This window comes from Molothrus aeneus, chromosome 14, assembly GCF_037042795.1.
Source record: "Molothrus aeneus isolate 106 chromosome 14, BPBGC_Maene_1.0, whole genome shotgun sequence".
Classification (NCBI taxonomy): Eukaryota; Metazoa; Chordata; class Aves; order Passeriformes; family Icteridae; genus Molothrus; species Molothrus aeneus.
Window position 1 is genome coordinate 8,340,640 of NC_089659.1, and position 27,645 is coordinate 8,368,284.

General features: G+C 43.6%; 1 protein-coding gene across 1 annotated transcript; it reads left to right on the forward strand.

Moving 5' to 3' along the window:
• Window positions 1-4,144: 4,144 nt before the first annotated feature.
• IRS4 (insulin receptor substrate 4) lies at window positions 4,145-25,810 on the forward strand. Its single transcript, XM_066559496.1, has 2 exons — window positions 4,145-7,634; window positions 23,422-25,810. The coding sequence occupies exons 1-2, from the start codon at window positions 4,160-4,162 to the stop codon at window positions 23,424-23,426; spliced, it is 3,480 nt and encodes a 1,159-aa protein (XP_066415593.1). The 5' UTR covers window positions 4,145-4,159; the 3' UTR covers window positions 23,427-25,810.
• Window positions 25,811-27,645: the final 1,835 nt, after the last annotated feature.

Genomic DNA, 27,645 nt, shown 5'->3' on the forward strand with positions numbered 1-27,645 from the left:
ATGAACATGTCATAAGCATGACTGAGCCAGGATTGTGTTTTACTACTCAACAAATCTGATTTCCTTTCTGTTTTTTATTGGGTAATTACTCCTGTAGATGTAACTGAGGATGGGCATAAGACAGGCTGTTGTAACTAGAATATATGAGCAATAAATCATGCAACATCACATCCAAACCCATTTACTTCTTATATCTTAACTAAATTAATAATATCACTCTTTGTGGAATTTCAGAGATCCCTGCAGGAACCCATTTCTTGTTCCTCAGTACTTCAGCCACAGATGACATATTTGGCCCTCCATTTGGGTCAACAATATGACTACCAGTAGCTTAATTGCTTTCTATTACACACATTATAGCCACTTACACTGGAAACTGTAATGAAAGAAATGGTTTCAAATTTCTGGCCTTTGACAGTGCCTGCTTCATGCAGACAGTTGGTAGGGTAGAAAGAGCAAATACATGAAACACAAAGCAAACATACCTGCAGCTCTAAGAACTACAGGTTCTTCGTGTCTGGTGAAGATCAAGAGACGAGTGGAGGGGATCTTGATTTCTCTTCCTCTGAAAGACAATGCACCCACAGCTAAGGAAACATTTCATACACAGGCTATGTTGGTTTCTGTAAACAAAAGTGAAGACTATAAAGGTGATTCTATATAAAAAGTGGCGCACTGACTTTACAAAGTGAACTATGGCCATGTGCCAGACAAGTAGCCAGAGAAACGGTAAGAAAGAAACCTACAGAAGTTTGTGAAAGTTACAATCATTTGTGACAAAAAAGATAGTAAAATTAGATCCAATCCCATAGACAATTATCTCAGTAATGGAAGGGTATAATACACTAACAGGTATACTTAAATGTTTTATATAAGCTGCAAAAACAAAAAAATCATTACTACAGGAAACCAGTAATTTTGATTCCACAACTGCACAAAAGACTCTAAACAATATTTATTCAAAGAGAGAGAAAACAAATAGTTGTTCTTTCTACTAATGAAAGTTGAGAAGGAGTATGCAAATTATAGATTAGCTTGTACTTTCAGTAAGTATTTTCTAGTAGTCACATAGGAAAACATGAACAAATTAAGTTTTCAGGAATGCTAAGCACTCCTTTAAAGCCAGAGAGAACCTTGTGGAAGAATCCATTTTAAATAATTCTGTTTCTGCAGGTCCCTCCGGGTCTGATCACAAGTGTCCACCACCCCAAAATTCTGCATGACTTAATTATGCATAGGTGGCTTTCTCAACTCCCTAGCAAAAGCACTGGAAGTGCAATGTAAGAACAAAGGACTTTAAAAGAGACCAGAAAACAGTGATATGTTTCTTCTTACAGGGACAGATTATTCATAGTTACTGTCAAGCAAGCCCAGAGGTTGATGACTAAAAAAAAAATAAACAAAAAAAAAGAACCCAAGCCCTTTCTTTCAAAAGTTTTCCTTTCTTCTTCCCATGTATATCCTTCAGCAACCAGCCCAACTAAGCACGCAATGAACAAAGTTCACCTTGATCTATACATTTAAAACCACTTTAAATTTTAATGTAAAAGTACAGAATGAAACTCAAACAATTAAGGAAATCTCAGCCTCACCCAACTGATGGACCAGGTAGAAAAGAATGAAAAATAAAAGGAATTAATCTTCAGAAACCAGTTCAATTCTACCAAGGGCTATTAACAATATAATGCAATATAATTGTACAGTTAATTCATGACACCATTAACTAATGGAGAGTTTAGTTGTGTATTTTTGTGCCAACATGTCTGAATGGCTTTAAAAACTATATTTAATCTCAGTATTCTAGTTAATTATTCTTGTTTTGGGAATAAATATATTTCTGCAGTTACAATCTATTTACTGCACTGCCATAACACTTAGGACTGCTAATCATGTACAGGAATATGCTATGTTAGATGATGTAAAAACATAAACCAAAAGAGTGCAGCTTCAACACTGTGAGCAGCCAGTGAATAGAGAATTATGAAAAAAAATGAGACATAAGCAATCAATGTGGCAAGTACAAGGCTTGGCATGTCAGCTTTCAAATTGAGTTACTGGACTTCAAAAAATATCTTTTCCCACACCTGAGAGGCAGAATGAAAGAAAACATAGGGCTATTTATCCCAAAACAAAACAAGTTGGTGATGGAAGCTGGTGTCAGGAATTGTTGAGAGTTGTCATCTCATAATGAATCATAGGGGAGGGAGTCCAAGAATGACCTTGAAAGCAAATCAAGACCGAAAGTAAAGAGATGTGTGGTCAAAATTACTGGCTAGGGAAATTATCTTTGCTGTTGTATTACAGGAAAAGGATTATTTTTACACTTGACATGACTGGTAGACAAATACCAGTCTCCTAACTCAAATAAAACGTACCTTTGGCAGGGAGTGAGAAGGCACCAGGAACAGCATCCGTGGCCAACACCCTGCCCTGCCCTGCAGTTTACGCACCCCACACCACAGCACAGGAACATGGCTCGGGTTCAGGGCTGTCACTGACCCGCCGTGTGCTCTGCCCACAACCTGGACAGTGTCCCCTGTGAGGACATCGGCGAGCGGGCAAAAGGAGGAATGAAGTACCAGGGGAAGAAAGTGTTGGGGAAGTGGGGAGAGAACTGGAAATGAGAGAGAACTCCCCGCCCTCCAACATTGACTCTGAAACGGTGGGGCAGGTGTACGTGTAATAACATCCAGCGCTGTATTTAATAAATGCAATTCACGTAAAGGGAGCGGAGATTTTGACACAGAAATGCCCATTAACCGTGAAACAGAATGATTTTGCTCTTCACTCTTCGTATTTTGACCTAAACCCTAGGAATTATGTCAGTGGCCTGCTCGGATCCCACAGGCAATGATTGCCCAGCGGTCACAGGAGTAACGCGGATTGTCACCACACTGCGACTGGCGGCGGGCAATCCCGCACCCGAGACAAGGGTGACACAGCACAGAAGGGATTCGAAAATAAACAACCCACTGCACGTCACCAACACCTCGCTGCCTCTGCCAGCGCAGGAAGCGGGGCATGAGGGGGCTGTGAGGGTTCTGAGGGTGCTGTGGGGGCTTGTGAGGATCCTGAGGAGGCTATGAGAGAATCTGTGAGGGCTTTGAGGGGGGCTATGAGAGTCTGTGAGGGTTTTGAGGGGCTGTGTGGGGGCTATAACAGAGTCTGTGGGTATTGTGAGTGGCTTTTAGAGGCTGAGAAGATCTGTGGGGTCCGTGAGGGCGAGTGAGGCAGAACCCCGGGGTCGGACATGGCGCCCTGAGGGGGAGTCACGCGCAGACCCTCACGCCCCCCGCCTTCGCACCGGCCGCTCGCGCTGGCGAGTTGTTTACTTCCTCTGCGGCGCGCGCTCCGTCCCCACCCCCCCCGCGCGCCCTCCCCCCCGGCCAATGGCAGCCGCCGCCAGCTCCGCGCGCTAGGGGCGGGCCCCGCCCCGAAGGAACCGGGCGAACGCAACGTCAGCCGGTAGTGTTCGTCAGCCGGGGCTTTGCGCTGATTAGGCAAACTGCCTGCCCATCTTCTCAGTGCCCCTCCTCCCCCCTTACTCTGGCCGCCGAATACACAGCTCCCCCGCCTTGCCTCCCCCGTCTGTGTGTGTGAGGCGCGGATTGGCTGTCGGACCGACCGCTCAACACTACTGCCAATCACGGTCGGCCCCGCCTCCTTCCCCAGCACAGGAAACACCCCTGCAGATCGCGGCCAGCCCGGGGCGGCCGCCGCCTCCCATTGGTCCGCCGTGTTGTCCGTCTTTCGTAGCCCCGCCTCTCCGGACAGGGCGCAGCGAAGCCCGCCTCTCCTCCTTGCGCCGCCCGCTGATTGGCTCGCTGCCGAAGGACTGCAGTTTCCTATTGGCTCGCCCACTGCCACTCTGGCGCGCGGCCCGGTCGGCTCGCCGCTGCCCCCTCGCCCCGCGCGCCGGGCGCCCCGCCCGCCGCCGCCCCGCCCTCCGCGGAGTCACGTGATGTTTTCGCCGCGGTGCCGCCGCCGCCGCCCGTGAGTGCGAGTGGCCGGAGCGACCGGGGGGAGCGCGGACCGGGCTGGGGGCGCAGGAGGCACCGCCCGCTTCCCATGCACGGGGCGCTTCTCCGGTGAGCGCGGATTCCCGCTGCCCGCCCTGTGCCGCGTCCCCGGCGGCACCGGACCCTGCGTGGCCCCTAAGATGGCGAGCGGGATGAATGGCCCGGCCGGCGGCGGCGGCGGCAGCAGCGAGGAGGAGCCGGGCGCCCGGCACACGGGAGGCGGAGCCGCGCCCCAGCAGGAGCCCGGCGTGCTCGGCGCGGCGGCGGGCGAGGGGGAGCCGGCGGCGGGCGAGGGCGGGCGCTGCCCGTCCCCTCAGCCGCACCACCTGCTGCTGCTGCTGCGGCGCTCGCCCAGCGCTTCGCTGTGCCCGGCGCCCGAGGCCGCCCCCGCGCCCGGCCGGGCCGTTCCCTCGGCGGGCCGCGGCGGGCAGCCCCCCCCGGCGGGCCGCGGCGCCGGTGAGGACGTGAGGAAATGCGGGTACCTGCGGAAGCAGAAGCACGGGCACAAGCGTTACTTCGTCCTGCGGGCCGAGAGCCACCTGGCCCCCGCCCGGCTGGAGTACTATGACAGCGAGAAGAAGTTCAAGAGCAGCCTCCGGGCGGCGGGGGCCGGCGGGGCGGCCGCGCTGTGCTGCCCCCCGCCCAAGCGGGTCATCCCCCTGTACCAGTGCTTCACCGTGAGCCGCCGCGCCGACGCTAAGCACAAGCACATCATCGCCCTGTACACCAAGGACGAGTACTTCGCCATGCTGGCCGAGAACGAAGCCGAGCAGGAGGCCTGGTACCAAGCCATCAGCGAGCTCATGAATCAGAGCAAGAGGGGCTTCCTGGAGCAGGAGGACCATGCCGATCAGCAGGTGGATGAGGATGATGAGCACTACGGGGCCACCCTGAGGCCTGGCACCGTGTTCAAGGAGGTGTGGCAGGTCAACGTGAAGCCCAAAGGCTTGGGACAAACGAAAAACCTCACTGGAGTGTACAGGTTGTGCCTCTCCAGCAAGGCCATCCACCTTGTCAAGCTGAACTCGGAGGTGCCCTCTGTTCACTTGCAGCTTATGAACATTCGCCGCTGCGGACACTCAGAGAATTTCTTCTTCATTGAAGTGGGCAGATCTGCCTCTATTGGGCCTGGAGAGCTCTGGATGCAAGTGGATGATTCGGTTGTTGCCCAAAATATGCACGAGACTTTTCTGGATACCATGAAAGCTCTAAAGGCCTTTGCAGAGTTTAGGCCCCGAAGCAAGAGCCAGTCTTCTGGTGGTGGCAGCGGTACCAATCCCATATCCTTCATCACCACCAGAAGGCACTTGGGCAACCTACCCCCCAGCCAGACAGGCTTGCAGAGAAGATCTAGAACTGAGAGCGTTGCTGGAGGCACTCCTCCTACCACCAAAAGCAACAACTCCTATCGCTTCAGAACCTCCAGTGAAGGAGAGGGAACCATGACTAGACCTTTTAGGTCAGTGACTGGGAGTCTGATACACCTGAATACTGCAAGGATGAATTTGGGCCGGCAAGAAGGGAGTGGAAGGTACGTGAGAGCCGCTTTCAGCTCATCTTACCACACCAGGTCTGCTTCGCTGCCTGTTTCTCATTTTCCCTCTACCACAAGTCCCATCAGTGTTTCTTCCAGCAGTGGCCATGGTTCTGCTTCGGACATGCTGACCAGGCCTTCTAGCTCATCTGTTTGTGGTTCCCCAAGTGATGGGGGATTCATCTCTTCCGATGAGTATGGCTCCAGCCCTGGAGATTTCAGGTACTTTAGGGTGAGGAGTAATACACCAGATTCCCTGGGAAACACACCACCTATCAGAGAGGAGAACTGTCTGAGTGAGTACATGTCCATGAATAAGCAACAGGGAGATGATGGCTCAAGAGATGATTATATGGAGGCTGAAAAATGCTTCAGGAAAAGAGCTTACTCTCTAACAAAGCCAACTTCTGTGGCAGTGCAGCAGAAGACAACGCAAACTACAGCTTTGTTGGATGAAGATTCTGCAGGAAATCATGGACGTTTACTTTACTCTGAAACACCAAAATTCAAAGATAACCATGAATTGGAGTACAGTGACACTAACCTTGATTCCATGTGTAACCAAAGCAGGAGTAAAGCCAGGGATGATGGGTACATGCCAATGATGCCAGGAGTCGCATCTTCTCTATCCAGCACCAGCGATTATTTGCCAATGACTCCTAAAAGCATGTCTGTTCCAAAACAGATTAACAATTCCTGGTCACCATCTCAGGTCGACTCCCGAGGCTATATGATGATGTTTCCAAAGGGCAGCTCTTCACCTGTACGGAGTCCTTTAACTGGATTTGCTTCTAAAGGAAGTAATGAGAAGATTGTAAACAACGAGTATATGGATATGTCACCTGGCAATTCAGTTCCAAAGCACCCCGGTGATTCAAATTATATTCATACCACTTCTGTTTCCAAAGGTTTTAGTTCATATTTTTCTTTGCCCCGAAGCTTTAAGGCATTATCAGGACAAAATGGTGACCACAGTGAATATGTTCCAATGTCTTCACCTGGAAAACTCTTGTACGGTGCACCAGAAAACGTAAAGGGGGTCAGCAGTGAGACTCTGGCTAATGGCATCTCTAAATTGCCGACGTTGAAGGGTTCGGATGAAGGGCTTGGGCAGAGCAGGGCTGCCAGGCCCACACGACTGCCCCTCGGTACGAGAGGGAGTAACACCATCCCCAGGATGTACGATCGCACAGTTCCACCCGAGCCAGCCAGTCCGGGTGAATACATCAATATTGATTTTAATGAGAAGGCGAGTAACACGCCCTATTCCTTATCTGCAGAAGGATCTCCATCATCTCTAGGCTCCAGCAGTGACCACAGGCAGTCACCGCTCTCTGATTACATGAGTGTTGACTTGGATGTGCAGTCACCAAAAGCAGCGAAGGAGCTGTCGAACTCTCTAACAGATATTTCAATTTATGCAAGTTCCAGTATTCCTAGAAACCAACCAAACCCTGACTATGCCAGGCTTTCATTTGGTGCTGCATGTGTTAGCACGGCAAGTAACAGGACTGATGACTACACTGAGATGACGTTCAACATGGCAGCCACACCACCAAGGCCATTTGCCACTGAATCTGATAGTGCTGGAAAGATGGACAGTCCTTCTTCCATCGTTAATAGACTCTGCATTGTGGATCGATATGCTGGTAGCAGTAGCTTCTCTGTCCCTAGCTCTGACCCTCCTATAGGACCGAAAGTGATTCGAGCTGACCCTCAAGGCAGGAGGAGACACAGTTCTGAAACATTCTCTTCTGCTGGGACTGTGACCACCTCATCCTCTTTCTTTACTGACAGTAGCAAAAGACACAGCTCTGCCTCATTTGACAACGTTTGGTTGAAACCGGATGAAAACATTTCTGATGGTCAGGAAAACAAAATGTCCAGGGATACCTCAACTGGATTTCAGAATGGCTTAAACTACATTGCTCTGAATTTACGTGATGACCCTCTAAGCTGTGAGGCGAATACTACAGCGCCAGCCTGCCATCTCCAAAATGGTACTTCAGGTTTGGACAGTGGAGCTTATGTAAGCATAGATTTCAGCAGATCAGATGGGCTGAAGTGTAATGCGAGAAAAGGTTTGTAACTTCAAAAGCACTTCCCTTTCATGCTTGCTTAACCATAGGAATTAGATTGTCTGCTTAGTGCTGTCTTCAGAGTGGGGTAAATGCTTTTTATAATCTCCCGTGTTATTCTAGTACAACCAGTTTTGTTGTAGTGCAGCATCTGAACCGCTGAACAGCAGTGAAAGGGGATGTGGCCTAAAGCATTTATGTGCCTCTTCCAGGCAGTCAGAGGTGCTATCAAACTGTCGTCTGCCTTTTTTTTCCCTTTAATTAATTTTGCTAGCATAAGCATTAATGGTATTTCATGTTGTGAATTCTTGTCCTGAGGTTAGACTAGCTCTTTTCTTCACTTCTGTTTTGCTATTTCCCTTCTTAGAACTAGATGACTCTTCATTTTTTTTCCTGAACTGAAATTTTTGTTATTTAAAAGCTCAATATGGCTAATTTTGGTTTAGACCCCTAAATTTGAGGCTTAAATATATTTCTTAATGTAGTTGAAATCTATATTACAGCTTTTTTTTATGTTCAAATCTGCTCAGATTTATTTAGCTGAATCTTATGTAAACAGAACTCAGTTTTTTTTCCTTGAAGGTTTGATGGCTGCTTGTGAGCTTTGGTCCCCACAGCATCTTTGTGTCCTCTGGAGAAGCCTGAGGACTTGGCTGACCAGTGTGGAGGGGGGCTCAGGCAGCTCATGGCCTTCCCATTCACCACCTAGGGCTCAGCTGAGCTGTCACCTTTCCCTGGGATGTGCCTCTTGTGTAGCAGGTGAGGGATGCCTGTGGTTGAGGAAGAGCAGGCTCTGAGCAGTCTTCCAGCTCTGAGACCTGCTCGGGGAGGCTGCTGCCTTTCAGGTTGCCAGTGTCTGACCCAGCGGTAAGGTAATGCAGTTTGAAGCGTGCATAAACATAAAGGCGTTGCAGGTGGGGAGGAAGAGTATGGGGAAGAGGAGGGACACTCCTGTTGATGTGATAAGCTCTCCTGGCGGGAGCAAAGCCAGTAATGAGTGGTGTCAGTGCATGTCCCCCGGCTGAGGGCCGTGTGTGTGTGAGTGCTGTGCTGGAAGCCTGGAGGAACAGTCATTGCTTTGGTGCCAGTGACCCACTGAACTCCTTACAGTCATTCACTCTCTGGTAGAAAACCATTTTTGTTGGAAATGATGTTTTCCTCTCTTTGCAAATGTACATATAGTCAGTAGTTGTTGGATACCAAGAGGAAATATTTAATCATGGTTGGACATTGATACTTGTCTACTCTGTCCACAGATAAAGCAGTAAGGGGGCAGGCTGCTGCTGACTTTTATATTTTCAATATTTTTAGTTACAATCTTGAACACTGGAAGGATTTTTTTTTCTAGTTTTGCTTTAAAATTAAGTTTCTAAAGGTAGAAGGTGTTGCAGGAGCTTAAAATTGTGTAGCTTTTACTAGTGGAAAGTAGAAGCCTGACTCAGCTCGCATGCCATTCAGAGTCTGGCAGCACTGCTTGGGGCTGCTCAGAAATGTGTGGTTTGCCTTAGTGGTTTTTTTTCCTCTGCTTTGTTTTGTTGGTTGGAATCAAATTTAGAAGACGTTGAAAGTTGCCAATCCAAGAAGTGCTTTCTTCCAAAGTCAGTCTTTGAGCACTTCAAAGATTTGTCTGCTAAATCTGCAGTCAGAAGCACACTGATTGCTGCAGCTAATTTGTTTGTTTTTTCATGTTTTTTTTTTAAAGTACCTCCAAAACCAGCAGAATTTTAAACTTGTTCTTATTCCCCTTATATGACTGAAATCTGTGTTATAAAGTAAATTTTTTTTACATAATTAGGATGAAAAAAGAACAAATATATTTTCCTTTCAGCTGTATTGTAAATATTACATTGAAAAATATTTTACAAGAGATACTGTGTTTAGAAATTGTGTTTATGATAAGCATTTTGCTTACCATTGCTGCAGCAAAGTATCTACAACCCTGTGCTTGGGGTTTTTTCCTTCCCTATTACAAGTTGCAGAGGAGTGAGAGGCATAACAGCTGCTGGCTTTTGTTGGGAATTGAAGTTTTCTGGAAATGAAATGCATTAAAAGGAAGCAGAAACAGCTCTGTGCAAAAAACCATGGGCTTTGCCAGGAAATCAAGCATCTTTATAGTCCTAATGAGAAACACAAAATTATACAAGGCCTAATAGTTTTCTGTGAAAGCAGTATAAAGTATTTCTGGTATATAGCAGGAGGGTAGATGGGGTGTGGACACTTATCACTTGTAGGGGCTCATGAAGGGGTGAACAGATTTTGGAATAGTCCAGGCTAAAAGCAGCTTGTCAGACTTGAATTTAGCGCTGTAAATTGGTGGTATGTCTGTTTCTCAGGAATGACTTAAAACTCTTGATTATAAGGATAGCTGTTTATTTTCACATATGAAATCATGTCTGAGCTATAGCAAGCACAATTTTAGAACTCTGTATTCTTTAAACAGCTTATTGGTTTCTATGGTAATAAAGCTTTTATTTTAATATTTAAGAAGTTTTCTGTAATCCAGAAAAAACATTTTCACATTCCAATAAGTAGTGAAAATAAAGCTTCAGTCTTAAACCTTTTGTCTCCTGAAGAGGTGTAGTGTGCCTTTAGGTAATTTATATTTTTAATACTTTTGGAGACTTAGCAGAACTGCGTGCTGTCTTTCTTACTGCATCTCATTTTTTCAGTCTCTCTGCCTGAAAAAGTGCTCTGTGGCTAAATCCATTCTTAAGGAAAATATTTAGCAGATGTATTTACCCTTAACTTCCTAGAAAGGAGCTATCCCCTCGGTATTCCATTCTGACAGGTAGAGAACTTCATCTCTTCTCCCTGAACCACAGTTTTATCGGAAGGAAAACACTTCCCAGCTTTGGATTGTTTGCTTTTTGTTTTTGTTTGCTTAAGTGGCATATTGTGTTCTGTGACTCAGCTGTGTTCTCCAAACTGCCGAGGGTGGTGGAGTGATTTCCAATGCATCGCTGCTCCCTCATTGTAATTCCCAAACTACTTATGGTTCAGGTTCACTGATGTGAATCAAACATTTTGTTTTCCCCTTCTCCATTCATGACATGTATGGAGGAGGGGGAGAGCACAAATGTGGAATGGTAACTAGGCCTGACTTGTTATTAAACTTTTTTTTAGGGGTTTAGGCAAAGCTGAGCTCAGGTTTTATGTTGATAACGATAATAAGAATATAAGATACTGATTTTCAATGCTTGCAGTTTAAGGAGGTCATTAGCAAAACAATTTCATCATGAAATTGTTACACAATATTGAAGCAAGTGGTTTGCAGTTTTGATTACATGAATCTGAGTCATGACATTTTGTGCTAGGAGTACAGAACACTAAAGCTACTTCAAACAGGGCTTAGCTAATGTATACCTTGTTATTGAACCTTGTAGAAACTAAGCAGGATAATGAGAATGGGCAGTAATAAAATGCATAATGAGTCCTGTATAATTCAAGTTTCTTCAGTCTTAATTAGAAATATTATACCTTCAAAGATACCCTGGACTCAAAAACCAGCTGTTTAGAGTAAATGTAATGTTCAGCTTAATAGCAGCTCAGCTATTTTACACCCACTCTTCAATCTTATCTGCTACTCTGTGGTACTTACCTGATATTCTAGCACTATACTATTATATAAGATGTTCTGTGAAGTGCAGGATTATAACATAATTGTTCCTCACCTTTTTAATCTCTCCTGTTCCAGACTGGGTGAGAGTGCTGTGTATACTTGGGAAGCTGAGAGGAAGGAAAACTACAACAGCTGTAAAGCAAAACTTAGGTTTTAAATTGTCCAAATCCTTTCTGGTAACTTGCATATTTCAAATGCAAAATCTTGAAGAATATAAGGAACAGTATATACTTTAAGAAATTCAGAAGCTGAAAGTTTTAGCTATTACTAATATAGTAAATTACAGTTTATGGGATATGAAGCAAATAACCACTCCTTTTGGGTTTCTAAGTAGTGGTTTTAAAGTTTGTTTCAAACTGAGGCTCTTCTCTATTGGCAGAATACTTAAGGCAGGGGCCCATTTAAAAATAATTTGAAGAACTCTACTGCAGCACATCCAAATGCTGCTGTGTATCCTACATCTTTGAAGTAGTGCTGGGATAATAATTCTTAAAAAAACCCAAACAGCTCAAACCATTTTAATCTTGCTGTAACAGATGCCACTTTAATAATATTGGGTAACTTGCAGCTATGCTTAAAAATACCCAGGGTAATTTCTTCTTGAGTAGTATGTGAGCTGCTGAAGGCAGAACAGATTTTTGCCATGTGGCGTGGGAGTGAGTTAATTATGACATATTTGACCAAGAATCAGTTCAGTTTTACTGTACTTTGGTGAGAAAGTCTGAGACAAGAATGTTCCCCTGCCATTGAAAGAGAACGCTTACTTGGAGTTAGTGTTGAAATACTTCTGAAAATACTTCAGCTTTCCAGACTTCAAATCCAGCAGCTGATTTGGAAATCTAAAACCTTTCCCTTGTAGCTGTGTAGTAGGTGAAAGCATTGGCTGCAGGATGCAGGGAGGTCTGGGAGTGTAATCCACCATGGGTTTAGCATGCTTTTTGTGGCTGTTTTTGGGTTTGTTTTGTTTTTTATTTTAAAGTCTTCTGTTGAAATCTTAAATGCATTATTTCCCTTTTACTCTTCCCTCTACAGCTTCACATTTTCCCCTCCTCCCTTGATGTCTGAGGGCCCCTTGTTCCCCTGTTGCTGGGGCAGCAGGTTGGAGCTGCAGAGGGTGGGCAGCGCTGTTTGGTCTTTCCAGAGGCTGTATTCCAGCATGTGATTACTGGGCTGGTTTGTCACTAGGTATTTCTTTGGGGTTTTTGTATGTCCAGTGGTATGTTAGCAGTAGGTAGAGTTTGGGTTTGCTTTTCTCTGCATATGGTCTTTTTTTAATGAAAGGATCTTTAATACATTTTCGTCATTTTGATTGCTCGGGGGAGGATTTATACCTTGAGGTTTTGGGTGGTACTAAAAAGAGCTTATAGTGCTGTGTTGTACCTTGGTGTGTGTGTGCTCTGTTTGTGGGTCTGTGGTGCTCCCAAAACCATGCTGAATTCTGTTGATTGCGCTAACAAGTTTGTTTTTCTGAGCTGAAGAAGGAAACAAACTCCAGAGTTCTATTTTAGGTACTGTTGTGATCAAATGTGGCATTCTTCAGCTCTAAGGAAAATGGAGTGATAAAACTGGAAGGCAGGTGTGAGAGAGTCAAACTCTTTGGAGCCTGAGGATGTACTGTTACTGCTGTTTTCTCTTAAAAATGGCCTATTGTTTTACAACACTACCTTAAATGGTGTGCAATGACTAGGCTGGAGAACTGTTTGATGGTCCACCCTGAAAATTTGCTCTTTAACTTTTTTCAGTTCATGTTCTAAATATTCTCAACAATCCTATGAGAATACAAGTTGCACTGTTGTCTTGCAGGTTTAGGCAGTGACAAGGGAAAAATGGAGAAGTGTGTTCCACTTTTAATCAAGCTCTGCAACTCTGTGAAGGTCACTCAAGCTTAGGGATGGGTTATGATTTACTTGAGAGGCAGAGCTGTGATCAGGAAGGGATTTCTGACATACTTGAGGGCAGTGGGAAGACAAAGGTAAATGAGCCTGACTCATCAAAGGCATTTCAGAGATCTTGCTGAGTATCTTATCTAAATGATCTTGAACATATATAAGTGTTAGGATTTGTGGAGATTTTGCTTCAGGTGTAGCATTACCCCAGGAGCAACAGGGTTAGTAGACTTAGCAAGAATTTTCTGCCCTCTTCAAGTCATGAGCTGTATCTTAAGGGCCAGAGGTTGCTTATTTCCAGACATTATTTTTCTGTTGATTTAGATCTATGGTTGGATGCAAACCATTGAGACTGCACCTGTGTGTATACATGTGTTTTCTGTGCCAGTAACTCGTGAGTTGTGTGAGGTCTAATCTTTTTTATTCTTCCAAGAAGAGTGGGTTTTTGAAAGCAGTGGCTTATACTGAAATTATTATAGTTAAGATTTGGCTGTAATTCCAAGGTAAAGATACAACTTATTGTGACTCAAGAAAACTGAAAGCTTTAATAAATTACTACTAAAGGTAAATAGGGGTTGTATTCACTGCATGGCATATGTATGTTATGAACTTCTATAAATACCAAACTGGATTATTATTTAGGGCATAAATAGATAAGAATAGTACTTCGTTTTTGCTAGGGTATGAAAGGCTGATAAATATGCTGCCTACTTGGAGGAAGGTTCCCCTTTTGGTAGAAAAGAATTTTGCAGAAAGACTGAGAATATCAAAACGCCTTTTTTTTCCTTCTGAAAATTGTAGGAAGTAATATCAAAAGGGCTGCAAAAAACCCTATTGAAATTGGTTTCTGAATTTATTGAGGCACTGTTGAGGGATACTCTCCTTCCACAGGGAATAGTGTGATTCTGTTCCTGTACTCATGCTGACCCAGTTGGGTTTATTGTTTAGGTTCTTGCTGACCAGATGAATTAACCATGTAACTTTTTTTCCTGCTGGATAGCCTGAACCTGAATTATTTTTGGGAACTATTGCAACTAGTGCTTTTTGTTAGCCAGATCTCTCAGGCTAGCGGGAGCTTGGGAAGTTCTTAGTGCCAGTGAAGCAGATGTTGTATCATTGATAAGTATGTCCTGATTGCATACTAGCCCAGGCAGAGCTTTTCCTGTGAGCTGTGGATAGGTAATTTGTATGAAACCCCTGTTGAAGCTATTGACAGGCACTGGCATTTCTGTTTGCTCTATGGAATTATTTTGAATCTTAAGTTAAACTGTTAGAACAATTTGTAAGCTCTTTGCTTTTCCGGTGGTACATTGCTCCGTAACAACATTTGGTTTTTGTTTGAAATTTCGTGTGAAATGCTTTGGGAGGCTTTTTTTGTCTATATTTCACTGTGTGATGTTTTTTTGGGGTGGGTGGGATTTGTATTTAAGTGTTTGTAGAACAAGATGTTTTTAAATTGCAGATTGTGGTGAACAGGAAATCAGTTAGAAATGAGCTGAAAAAATGAACAGATTTGATCTTGAGGTCATTCAGACATTATTACAACAGTCTGTTAATGAAAGCATGTAGCTCCAGACAGGATCTCTCCAGACAGGATCTCTACTTGTGGAACCTGAACAGGTAGACAGGAGAGAGGTCCCCATATGGTGCCACAAATGTAAATGTGTTGGTCCCTCTCCTAAGGAGCTTACAATTTAAAGATGAAACTAAAGAGATGGATGAAACCTAATGTGCTGGGGTGGAGAGGAAGATAGAGATCAAGGCTGCTGCCATTGGCAGAGTCCAGATAAGAGTGTGGAGCGATAAAAGGCTGCTGAGAGTGGTTGTAGGAGAGGAAGCTGGTGTAGGCACTTGGAAGGGTATGCACATGGCAGGGAGCAAGGGAAGGTAGTGTTGTAATGGTTTAAATGACTTGAAAAGGATGAGGTGAATGTCAGAACACTGGCCAGGATATTAATCTTGGTAAGAGGAATGTGGGCCAACATGTATCTCTGAGTTAGGAACACGTCCCAGGAACTTCTCCCTTTTAGATGTGGAATGTGATTTTTTTCCCCCCCCTGTTTTTATTTATTTTTCCTTTCTGTAAGTTTTCCTGCAGACCTGTGGCTGGTAGATTTGGTGTGAGCAGGTATGCATACCAGAACTCAGGATCACCCAGTGCAGCATCCCTTGGCAGTTCATGTGGTGTCTGGGGGGGGAATGGGGCCTCTGTTCTTGGTGAGACTTTGCTCCAGAAGCAGCCAGGCTGGTGGAACTGCCTTGCCATTACTACTGGCTTGTTCTTGGGGTGTTTTTAGGTGGCATCTCTGAGTTTCAGGCAGTCTTCTAGCATTGGAGGGAAGGCACAGTGGGGCTTGGAAGATAGTCACCTTTAGGATTTATAACCAATGTCCCAGAGCCCATCTCTAGGTGGGGAGGTCTGCATGGGACCTGCTCATTGCTGCTGGGTGCTGTCAGCTGCAGGAATGATTCCTGTGGAGGCTGGAGTGCAGCACATCACTTTCACTGGAGAAAGTGACTTTATTTCTGTATCTGTAGATCAGGTTGAACCAACACTGCAGTGGTTTTGGGTAAATCTGGAAGTGGTGGCAGCATCGAGGCTTGATTCACTGTTGAGGGTATGAGTGATTGAAATATTAATATTGACATGTTCCATAAGGCAGACCCTAAACAAGAATTGGACACTGTTGATTAAACGTTGTCTGTGTTTAGAGTCAGTTTAACTGTGTCCTTGTCAGCTCCCAAACTGCTCCTGGAAGCTGGAAGTGCAATCCTTGGCTCTTGGGCATGTCCTGAGGTTTGAGAAGATGTTGCTTCACATATGCAGTCCAATCTGAACCTTTCTTTTCCTCTCCTGTGTGAGCCAGGCTTTGGGGTGTCCTAATATTAATGGAGAGTCAATGATGTAAAAATTAGGAAATGTAAAAAATTGATGCATGCCACTGCTATGTGTGATAGCAGAGAGTGACTGATAGCAAAGATCTATTTATTTTTCTATGCAGGCACACGTGAGCCTGCACAGGTGTGTAACTGTGTAGGTATTTGGCTGTGTAGTAACTTTGCCTTTGACAATCATTTATGGCACTAGAGGTGAAAGAAAAAGGTGGTGCTGAATGCTTGCAGGTGTTGAGGTCTAAAGTGGTTGAGAAGAGGGAAGGAATGAATTACAACAGGTGAAACTCATGTAGAAAGGAAGTTTTGGGAAAGGTGGTTTGGAAGGTGGGGAGCTGTTCCATTAGTCATGAGTGACCCTGCCCTTTCTCTTGGTTGTGTTCCTAAGAACAGTTTGGCTCACTCAAGCCCCAGACCTGTGCCTGCAAGCAGACACTACCCAGCAGAGGAAGAGCAGGGCAGGTGTGTATAATACCTCCCACAAACACACACCCAAGCCTCTGATTTTTTTTTCTTTCTTTTTTTTTTTTTTTTCCCCAGCTTGGGGGATTTCTTGAGCCCAATGTAGTTTGTCTGTTTTATAATTCAAGTCTGTTTTATAATTCTTTAATCCAAGTACTTTTCCAATCTCTCTCTGATCCTGTGTAAACTCCTTTTATCCAATCCCCCAATCCATCAGGACATGCTGCCTGCAGTCCTCTGTGCATTTTGGACCCTGCTCTAAACCAGCTTAGTTTGGCAGCCCCTGGTTTGTGCAGAGGAAGAGATAACAAATCTTATCTTTTTTCTCCAGGCCACTTAGGATTGTGTAGATGCTGTGCCCTCCTGTGCCTTAGGCTTGTTCAGAGTGTTGTACCACATGCACTGTGGACCTGTGCTGTAATCTGAGTTTTTAAAATTTCCTGTTATGTTCTTTGCAGGCTGAAGGGTCTTGTTACCAGTCTATGCCTCACTGGGAAGTTGTGTCACACCTTGCAGGAGTTTTCTCTGCACTACTGAAAGTTCCCAAGTATTCCAAGTCCTTTCTGGATGCAGGAGGCAGGGCTGTATGCACAGAGGTGTTTGCTGTGGCTGGTTTCTCTCCTGTTTGTTTCCAGACAGTTCATAATGCCCACTTTGCAGCAAGAGCACAGACAGGAAATATTCCTCTCTATTGGCACTCAGGGCTCCTGACCTTTGTCATGGGAGCAGAGGGAATTGCAGCAGGTGGTATTCTCAGAAGCCACACAAACAACTTTGTTTTTTTTGGCTAAAATTTACCCATATTTTCTGTGGTTCAGGTCAGGTGCAGTAACTCACACACTTGCTAGCAATTTGAGTTGGTATTAGACCTCTGCCAAAACTGCAGGCAAGTTGACTAATTCTAGGAATAGTATCAGCAGCAGAGATGACATTAGAGAGTGTGCATACAGCCTTCCTAGAAACAACCCTGCTGTTTATTCCAACAGGAAAAGAAGCCACTGTTGCAAGAGATAAGACATTTCTGCTAAGTGAGTAGAAATTATCTGAAAGCATGGGAGAGGTTTTTAGCTTGTAAAATTGCTGAGCACTAATAGTAGCAAACCTGTGTTTTGAATGAACAGTTCTGGGATATTGGTACCAATTGCTGTGTTTAAATATTTTACCCAGTGAAAAGTGGGTCATGCAATAAAGTGGTTTTCTTTAACCAAATTTTGCACTTTTTTTTGCTTGTGGAAAGTCAGTAAAATTATAGGTTCAACATAAATTAGTTAGCTGATTTTGAGCATCATTAGTCTGTTGTTGGCTGAAGAAAGTACATGGAATATGTGCTTGGTGGTCAGCAGGTAGTTGAAGACCTTGCCAGATCAGGCTGTCTCTGTGTCAGGGCCTTGTTTGGGTCACACAGGCACCATAACTCACGTGTGAGGGATGCAGCAAGTGGGTCAGGTTTTGATTTGTATTTGTAGACTTGGTGTCTGCCAGGTGCAAATTAAGACATCTGGCTTTTCTCAAGTAACTCTGCTTGCCTCTAGCAAGGTATAAAACTATGCCATTCAAATAAGAATTCCAAGAAATAGGACAATGGCATGGGATAGTATCTGTGTATTTGGTGAAATTCGGAGCAAAAGAAAAATTTTCACTGATTTGGGAAGAAAGTATTTGGGCAAATGAGCCCTCCCTGGCCTGCCTGCCATGGGGAAGGCTCCATGTGGAACTCGCTGCTGTGCTCCTGCCCCAGCCTGGCTGCTGAACAAAATGCTTTTGGATGCCACGTTGTGTCCTGAGGTTGTGCTGGGTTTAGTGCTTTCCTGAACAACAGGCATATTGTGTGGCTGTGTGCACAAAAAGTCTAGGGCTGCTCTGCTGCTTTTGATCTGCATAAATCAGATTAATTCTGATTTCCCCCTAACCTGAAGTTCAGGAAATGGAGAACTTCAGCAGTGTTCTCCAGAAAGCATTAAGCTGTCTTAGTCTTTGATATGGAGATTTTAATAATTTAATTATCTTAAATTAATATCTTCTGTAAGCAAAGCTTTTATCCTTTTAGGAATCAATTGCAGAATTATGTCTGTAAAAGCCTTTCCTGTAAAAACAGGTATTATTTAGGATGGATTTCTTTGAGAGAATTAGGGTATGTCTCCTGTGTTCTCAGAACCTCTCAGTATGTTTCAAAGTGTCCTGACTTGTATGGCCTTGATAATTCAGACAGAGGAAATGAAGTGTAAATTCCTTATATTCTCATCTCATACATTTTCAAGTGGAACACACTGGGTTTGCATCTAATGAATTACAGCTGATTTATATCTCTGCCCCATATTTTTATAAAACTATGTGATTTTTGCATAGAAAACTTGCAGAATGCTTTCTCAGTGTGTTCCTTAATTTTAAATAAAATGTCTTTCAGCAATGCTGCCATCCTACTTTAAATATTTGCCCCTTAGTTCTCTTCTGCCTTGTGATCTTTTTCCTCTGATTGTTCATCAGCAAAATTCAGACAGCTGCTTGATCCCATCTTAAACTGATGAATTGAAATGGAATTGTGTGGAATTTTCCAAACTTTGCTTCTGTATTTCGGGAGATGAACTTTGAAAATGTTTGGATGCTGTCTAGACTCGTTTTCCATATTAAACATTGATAAGAAGTTGAATTTGTAGTATTGTCAATAGTCTGAAGCAGTAGAGGTCAATTTTGAATAAAGGCTGAAGCTTTTGTGCAAAATCTATTAATAGAGCTGAAGTTTGGATCGGAAAGCCCAGTGTAGGGTGCAATGCAATGAGAACTACTTAGAGTAGTATATTTCTGGGCTGCTTTGAAAGGTTTTTGCAGAGGTTTTTTTGCTGCTTGTTTGTTGTCATGATCAGTTATCAGATTTTCTTTTTTTTTTTTTTTAGAGTGTGTAGATTTTCTTAGAAGAGCTTGTGACAGTCCAGGAACAGCTGTGTGTTTACACTGCAAGTGAAAGTTCTGTCTGATCTGGCCACCGAGCTTTACTTGGTGCATTTGTGTTTGAGAACTTCAGGGGAATGCTGGGTTACTCTGTGAGAATGTACCTCTTGTCTCTGCAAGTTCACATCTCATAATTTGTTTATCTTATAGAAGAGTTTCTTCATCCCTTTTCCTGTCAGCTTCCTTTACTGTTCAGTCAGTGCTGAGTTAAATCCATTCGTATGGGATCTGGTATGAAGTGTTAATCTGGTTTTTATTGTTGATCAGCAATTCTCATAGCTGTACTATTAACATAGGAAATTGATGTCTAAGGAATCTTAGATTATGAGACTGAAATAAGATTATTCAGCTTCACAGAAGCACTGCTGTTTTCTTCAAGCACTGCATGGCCTCATTAGGTTTCCTTCACCAACTGGTTAATGAAAAAATGGAAGCAGTTCAGGTGTGGGAGAGAAGAACCATCAAGAAGCTTCATGTGCAAGTTCTTTTGCAAACTCTGAAAATAAGGCCACTTGACCCAGCCCAGCTCCAGGGATGGGGGTCTGGGAATCCTGCCAGGGCTCTGCTCTGTGACTGCACAGCTGCCTTGGGCTGCAGACCCCACTCACCCCTGGCTGCAGCCTCCACTGCTGTGACAGGGGATTTCTGGGATGCTGGAGGTTCCTGCTGGGTGACCTGTGGGCCTTTGGCTGCAGCACAAATGGACTCCTGAGGTGGCCCTTGGGAATGGTGGTGACTGCAGCACTTTGTGGGAGGGATCTTGCAAGACTTTGGTCTCCTCTTAGATTTCAGATGAAATACTTTTCTTTTATGTGGTCAAGTTTCACAAGTTGCTCTTAGCCTTTTCTGTCCGAGAAAAGATGTATGATAAATGTGATATATATGATATGTGTCCATATATACATATACAAATATATGTGTGTGTGTATATATATATATATCTGCTTGATACTTTCATACTGAAAAAGTGCTGATGACTCAGGACACCAGCTAGCTGTACTGCTCCAACTGCAATATTGCAATTTCCAGCTTTAATAAGGGGATTAGAGAAGTGGTGACAACCAATAGCTCCATGTATGGAAGACTCAAGGGTTTATGGAATGACATCAGCTTGTAAGTGATTATGTGAAACTCACTTATGTTTATTTACAGTTCACACAATTCTGTTTTACCTTAAAAATGGAGAAGAAACATGTTGAAGTGTAGTTTATAAATCATGGAGGCAGGAAATTAATGAGCTCTTGTTTAGGATGTGCAGAGTTTTGGGAAGGGGAGATGCTGCAGGGAGGTCTGAGGCTTTCTTCTGGTTTCTGATAAATGAATCTGTGCTGTTTGAGGTCCTGCCCAGAGTTACCTGATGCTCTTGCTTTGGTTGCCATGCTGCTGCAGTATATCAGGCTGCTTCAGAGAATTAAACTTAGGACTTAAGCAGGCTTGGGGTTTTTTTTTGCTCTTAAGCCCTTCCCCTCCTTAAATGTAATTTGGCATTAGTTTATGAAAATTTTCAAAACATTTTATGTGTAAATACTGAGTTCTGCCATATGGGATTGTCTGAATCAAGCAACTGGGCCTTTGCTCTTCAAAATGTTTTGGGGATGTGTTTGGAGAGATTAGAATAACTTGTCAAACAGCTTTCAGGTGCGTCTTGTGTGTAAGGCGTGGAGGAAAAATGTCCTGACAAAAGCAGAGACAGTTTTTGAAGTTCCTTTTATGTGAGCTTACAGGTCCACAGCAAGGAAAGGGTGGGGGGTAGCTGGTAAAGTTAATTTTTATTGAGTATAAGTTTAATATAGAAGCTTTAACTGTTTTAATGTTTGACTTGCATGCATCACTGAGGTGTGATTCATTGCAAGCTGTGGTGCATATTTTCATTCTTTGGTCTTACAACAAAACAATATTTTTCTGAAGAGGAAAATTATTTCAGAAATAATAGCTTCAGTTGGCTTTTGTGAAAACAAAGCCATTGCTGACCACATCATACTCTGTGAGTACCAAGCAATAGCTTTTTGTAGTGAACTTATGATGTCTGTGAAATAACACAAATAGAGATTCTCAAGTTGTGGGTCTATCTTGGCTGTTTCTTCCTTTAATTGAGAAAAACTAAGTTGCTGTATTTTTGAAATCACTGAAATATTGGAAAAATGAAACACAGCAGCCTGGACCTTGGTGAGGGTTGTGTGGGATTAAAAGGGATTTCTCCTGAAGTGGAAGGACCCCTCTTTACTTCCACACTGCTGCCAGCCCTGCCATTGCCTTTGCCCCTCTGTCTCTGAAGCCACAGGCAGCTCTTGCTGAGTGCTGGGATGGGGCAGGGCTGCTCAGCTGAGCTTTGGTCTTTTTTTCTATTTTTTAGCTTTCTTATTTGTTTTAGCTGGACAGAAGTCAGAATTTCTTTAGCACAGGGTGGAGTTTGCGTGTGCATACCTCATGATTGGTTTGTAAGTAACCATACAGGTTTGCAGTATTACACATAATGCTTGTTCTTTACATGGTCATCTTTTCTTTGGCATATCCCTGGAGTAGAGGCAAGGAAGACCTATGAGATCTTCAGCAGTGAGATGTAGCTGATATCCTTGTGACCACCAGAAGAGCATGGGCAGGATTAAGCCCCGAAACCTCCTCCTCTGTTCTAAGGGTCTGTGCTGCCATTGCTGTGCTGTGTAATGAAGTGTTCCCATATTGCAGCTCAGGCTCCCAGAACCAGGAGAGAGCTGGCACTGTGTGGCTTTGAGGGAAAAAGTAGCTGACATTTTCTGTATGTGTTGTTTTCTTGAGCCTAAACCTCTTGCACTCATTGTTTCTCAATGACGGCAACTAGCTGTTTCCTTCTTCACTGTATTGCAAGGAAACATCCTGCAGGTATGTACCTCAAACCCTGCAGAGAAGGTGGGCACAGACACCTGCCTGGCAGAGGACAGTGCCCTCAGTCTTGGCTGAGAGGACAGAAATGGTGGAAGAGGACAGTCTGTTTCAGCTGGGAGAGTGTGATTCACTGGCTGGCTTGGCAGTAGCCCTCCAGACTGAAAATTGGTGCTCACGTTGGCTCGGCTGGGGGCGAAAGGGGTTTTGTAGAGAGCTGGAAAGTGACTTTTTATATGTTCCTCCTTTGTGTTCATGCAACTGCAGAAGGCATTTGCATGCCCTTCATCACTTTGTCTTCCATGTCAGGAAACTCCTGAGTTGCTCTCACCTTGGCATGTGCATGGTTAATTGCAGGGCTGATGTTCTGCTTTGAGGGCAGGCTCCCTCCTGTTTTCATTTGTGCCTCGTGGCCCATCTGTACCTTCCTGCAATACAAGAGTATATTTTCTGCCCCTCATTTTAGCAAGTGCTTGGATTTCTGCCTTTTCCAGTCAGTTTGGAGCCCCTGAAGAAGGGAGCTGGCTGTAGCTGTGTGCTTTTGTACTCGGGTGTGTTGCCTTTCAGTGAGACTTCCTTCAAAAAGGGACGAGTGTGCTGTGAGGTGTTTCTAATGAGAACTAAATAAAGCTTTTTCCTGAAAAGCTGAGGACAGGGCACGCAGCTGTCAGGACTTGCTGCTCCTTGCTTGGAGCAGGCAGTGCAGGAGTGTTGGTGTTGCAGCTGTGCCCTGCTGGCAGTGTTGGCTGCAGGGTCGCTCACACCTGGTGAGCTCTGCTGGGGCTCTCTGTGCTGCACCTCGGCAGGGCAGCAGGGACAGTGCAGGGGGAGCTCTGAGCCTTGGGCTGTCCCAGCACGGGCTGGCTGCTGCCCCAGTTCCTGTCCCATGTACACGTGTCACTGTGGCTGCAGTGGCTCTTCAGTGCTTGTTTCAGGCTCCATCGTTCTGCCTTCCCTCAGGATCTCTGGGGGGTTGGCAGCTGGGAGTGTCCCCTCCCTCTGCGAAGGAGCTCTCACTCCTGCAGTGGATAAGCTCCATGTGTTCTCCTCCCTAGAAAACATTCTTTTCTGATATAACTTACATCTGAAATGTCACTGACTTTTTTTTTCCCCCCCTCCTTTCTAGACTGATTGCATTGCCATGGAAACCATTGTTGGAAGAGAAGACTTTTCTGCTGGTAACTCCAGAAACTGTGTGGTGCTTTTGGAAGCAAAGCTCAGCTCCAGCCGGCTACTTTCATTTCCACCAGCACGGACATAGACACACATCCTTCTCATTAGTTTTTTTCATAGACATCGGCTCTCTACAATTGAATTAATTTGAATTGACGTTTTTTCATAGCTGTGCTTTGGTGATGGAATTTGGTCTTTCATGTCATATCTATTTGGGAGGCAGTGTGAATGCTAATAGGAGATCCCTGTATGTCCCTTTCTTCTTCCTGCCTCTGTTGTTAATTTTTAAAAAAAATTTATATTCTGAGAAGTCAAAGCTGGTTTCTGATTGTCTGTTTAACATGGGTTTTACTTCTCTGGTACATTAACAAGTGGTTAGCTTAAAACATGTATTGCTTAGAAATACTTTGGCAGTTCAGGATTTTTCCAGGTGACTGGGCAGAAGGAGGGAGGGAGAGGTGCACATTAGCTTGAGGGGTGAACCCATGGGACTGGATGGGTCTGAGAAAATGAGACCTCTTCTGCCTTTTTTTTCTTTTTTTTTAAGGTTTTGCTTTTATGGTACAAGAGGTATTTCTTGAGCATAGGCTAGAGGCTTTTCAGTCAAGTGTCTGTCAGAGCTTAAACGGAAATTTTTTTTTGCTCAGAATTTTGGTATGTACAAAGTAGGATTAATGGGCTGGTTGTCTTGTAGATTGTTTTTGTTCTTGTTTATAAATATGAATTGTGTAAAATGAGGTTTTTGTTCATGGATTCGAATGGAGAACTGCGGAGTCGTATCCAATGTTTGTGACTTCTGCATTAGACTTATCAGCTGTAGCTTTTTAAAGGGAAACCACCCTAATTGATCTTACTTTCAACCAAAGTCCCACTTTTAATTTGGGACTATTTTTGTTCTTTTTTTCTGGCATAATAGGGAAATAAAGTAAAATGTTGGCTCATCGATTGTCTTTATCCCACTGACAGAAATGTGAACAATGACTATTTGACATTTTTTAAAATAAGCCCTGATTTTTCTACAATTTAAGTGCTTCACTCTTGTACTGAATTTTTTTTGGTTGAAATGAGTTTAGCTTTTTAACACTGCTACGAACTTAAAAGAGCATGACACTCGTCATTGGTACATGCAATGGATTATAAAAGGCACTGACGATTGCTAAAGGGTTTCAAAGTGGTACACAAATCCTCATGCTGTACTGCACCACACAGCTGAGAATCCTCCACATGTATATTGTACAACGGATGGGCCAGGCTGCCTCACCTCCAACAGACAACCTTCACATTGCTGGTACAGTTTGTGTAACAAATCAGACACTGTCAGCTTGGATTGTTCAGTGACGTGTACCAGATCTACTTCTGAGTAGTAATGAAATGTACATGTCACTAAAATATGAGGTGATTGTTTTGGGGTTTTTTTAGGAAACATGGTACCAATCAGTTTACACAGTGTCTAGTGACAGGAAAAACTGTTGCTACAGGGTTTAAAAGCACAGACCTGTTTTTGATTCTGGAAGAGAAGTTTCAGTTGGTACAATTACTTGCTGCTAAACATACAGGAATTAAAAACACGACCACTTTTACAGACCATGATACTGTCTTGCCATATAGCTGTTGGTTGGTCTCATAAATGAATAATGCAATACGTACACAGCTTTTTATAAAGCTTTACATCTTTTCTAAGAAATCAAAATTTGGTGAAGATAGTTCTAAACATTTAATGTGAAAGGAAAAGGTTGTTTTGAAGAAATTTGTTACATACTTATTTCATATTAGAGTCCCTGAGGCTGCCATTGTACAATATACAGCACTGATTTAATACATGCTGAATAAATAAGTAAATGGGTAACCTCAAGTATAGTGGTACAAATACTAATAGGTACGGCATAATAAATATGCAATCTTTTTGAATCTCTTAGTTTACAGCAACTAATTTATTCAGTATTGTGCTGGAAGAACATTTTCAGATGATGTAAAACATATCACTATATATACTACCTTCCAGCTACCCGTTTATGCTGCTGTATAGTATGAAAATACCAATGATAGAACAATGTTTGTCCTGTAAATTTAATTTGATATTGGACAGTTATTGTCTGTACAAACTAAAACATATATGGTTGAAACTGTTCATTATATTTGCTATTTCTGCTCCACAGATCTGTTTTAAAGTTGGGCTGATTGATCTGGCTTTGTCTTCCATTGTAAATATTGTTCTGTTGTTTTCTTTGTAAAACACATCGCGTTTGCGGTTTTGGGAGACTGGCTTGAAGCTCTGTATAGTGTTTATATTTATCTGACTTGGCTTTCCATAGAGCTACTTGCAGTAAATACGTGTTCATGTAGCTCCGTGTCTGTGTTTTATTTTTAAACAAACTTCTGGGTTTTTCTGTCAGACCTCGTGCTGCAGCTGCTTCTCCTGAAAGTGGTTTTGTCACTCTGGATCCCTGAGGATTTGGAGAGGTTTTAGCACTGGTTCAAGGTAGTGATTCCCTATCTCTCCAGTTTTCTTTGCCTTTTCACTCTAGTTTAGAATTTAAGATACAGAAAAACACCCAGAATTTTCTTTGCCATGGATTCATATTGCCTGTAAACAGTTATGCTTTGGAGTGAAAACAACAACAACAAAATATATATATAAAATCAGTGACCAATACATTTTCTGCTTTAAATGTAGAAGGCATGAACAAAAAATTGCCACAAACTTTGTCCATGATTGGATAGGGAAATCTCATGATCAAAAAGTACTAGTCCTCAAAGAAATTTTCAGCAATTCATTATCAAATAGGGGGCCTGACTTCGGGGCAGGAGGCAACAGGTGTGTTTTGGTATTGTATCTTTTGCAATGACATTTTGGTTTTAAAGATACGCTAAATAGGTCTCAGTATGCGAAACCCAAACACAAACAGATAATCTCATCACTTCAAGTAGTGCACCTACCTGTAAAAACAACTGAAGTCAGAAAATACCAACAAAAGGTAGTGCCTTCAGATTCCTTACTGACATGAAGGATCTGGCAAATAATGTTCTATAGCAAGAGGCTTTTATCCATAGATGGGAATGTATATCATCTCCATAGATGTGGGTGATTACTGTGAAATATGTTGGATGAGACCTTTCTTTAAAATTCCCCAAATTCTTGCCCTGTTAATCAGAATAGTACATTGAAACAACTCCCTGGAAGGGTCAGCTTTGCTGTAAGAATAGGGTTTTCCTCAAATAAACCAGTCTTTTCCTTTGGGCCCCTTTGCATAGTGTGGAGCCTGTATTGGGAAGGAAAAGGGAATAGTGCTGCTCAACTACAGCAAAAAGATCCCTACCAGCAGTGCGAACAGTGACAGTTGTCCAAACTCTGTCCAGACTGTTGTGACAGTGTCACAGTAAGTGCTGCAAACTACCTCTGACTGATTGGAGTTGAAATGGGCCAACTGCCTGAGTGTTGTGGTGGTTTTTTATGTGGGGAGACACAATTTTACACTGATTTTTCAAGCCCTTTTGCGTGCCTGAGCTCTCTTGCATCTGAAGGGACCTTGTTAGAGGTACCAGGTATCAATACAATCTGTATTGCATTGTTTTTTATCCCTGCATCCTCTTTTGGCTATAATAATAGTGATTCCTCAAATACATATATATTTATATATATAACTTAGAAGTTTCTCCCCTCCTTTGTCCATGCAGAGCATGTCTTGGGGAGAGCAGGGGCTCTGAGCTTGTTTTGCATGTCTGGAAGATAGAAACTTCTCCCTCTCATCCCCTTTTGCTAAAGAAACACACCAAGCTTTGGTTACTTTGGTTTCCTTCTGAATTAATTTCCAACTTTTTAAAGCAGCATTAAGTTTACAGCCTGAGTGAGTGTGAGGCAAGAGCTCAGCAGGCTCCAAAGCTGCTGTTGGCAGAGCAGCCTCAGCCCCCATCCCATCCTACAGGCAGGGCAGAGCCCTTTGTAGGGACAGCAGGTGTCTGCTACTGCCCAGTTACTGCCACCTTGGCTGAGGCTATCCTCAGGCACTGCTCACCTGTCTGCTGCAAAGGGGTAGAGTTAATAATCTTTTTTCCCAAAGCTTGGGAGTTCTAGATCCTTACCCTACATTTTAAATGTAGAACACTTACTGCTCCCCTGAGCTAATCACTGCCTCTGTGTCCCATTAGCAAGTGTCCTGCTTTTTTTCCACTGGACTAA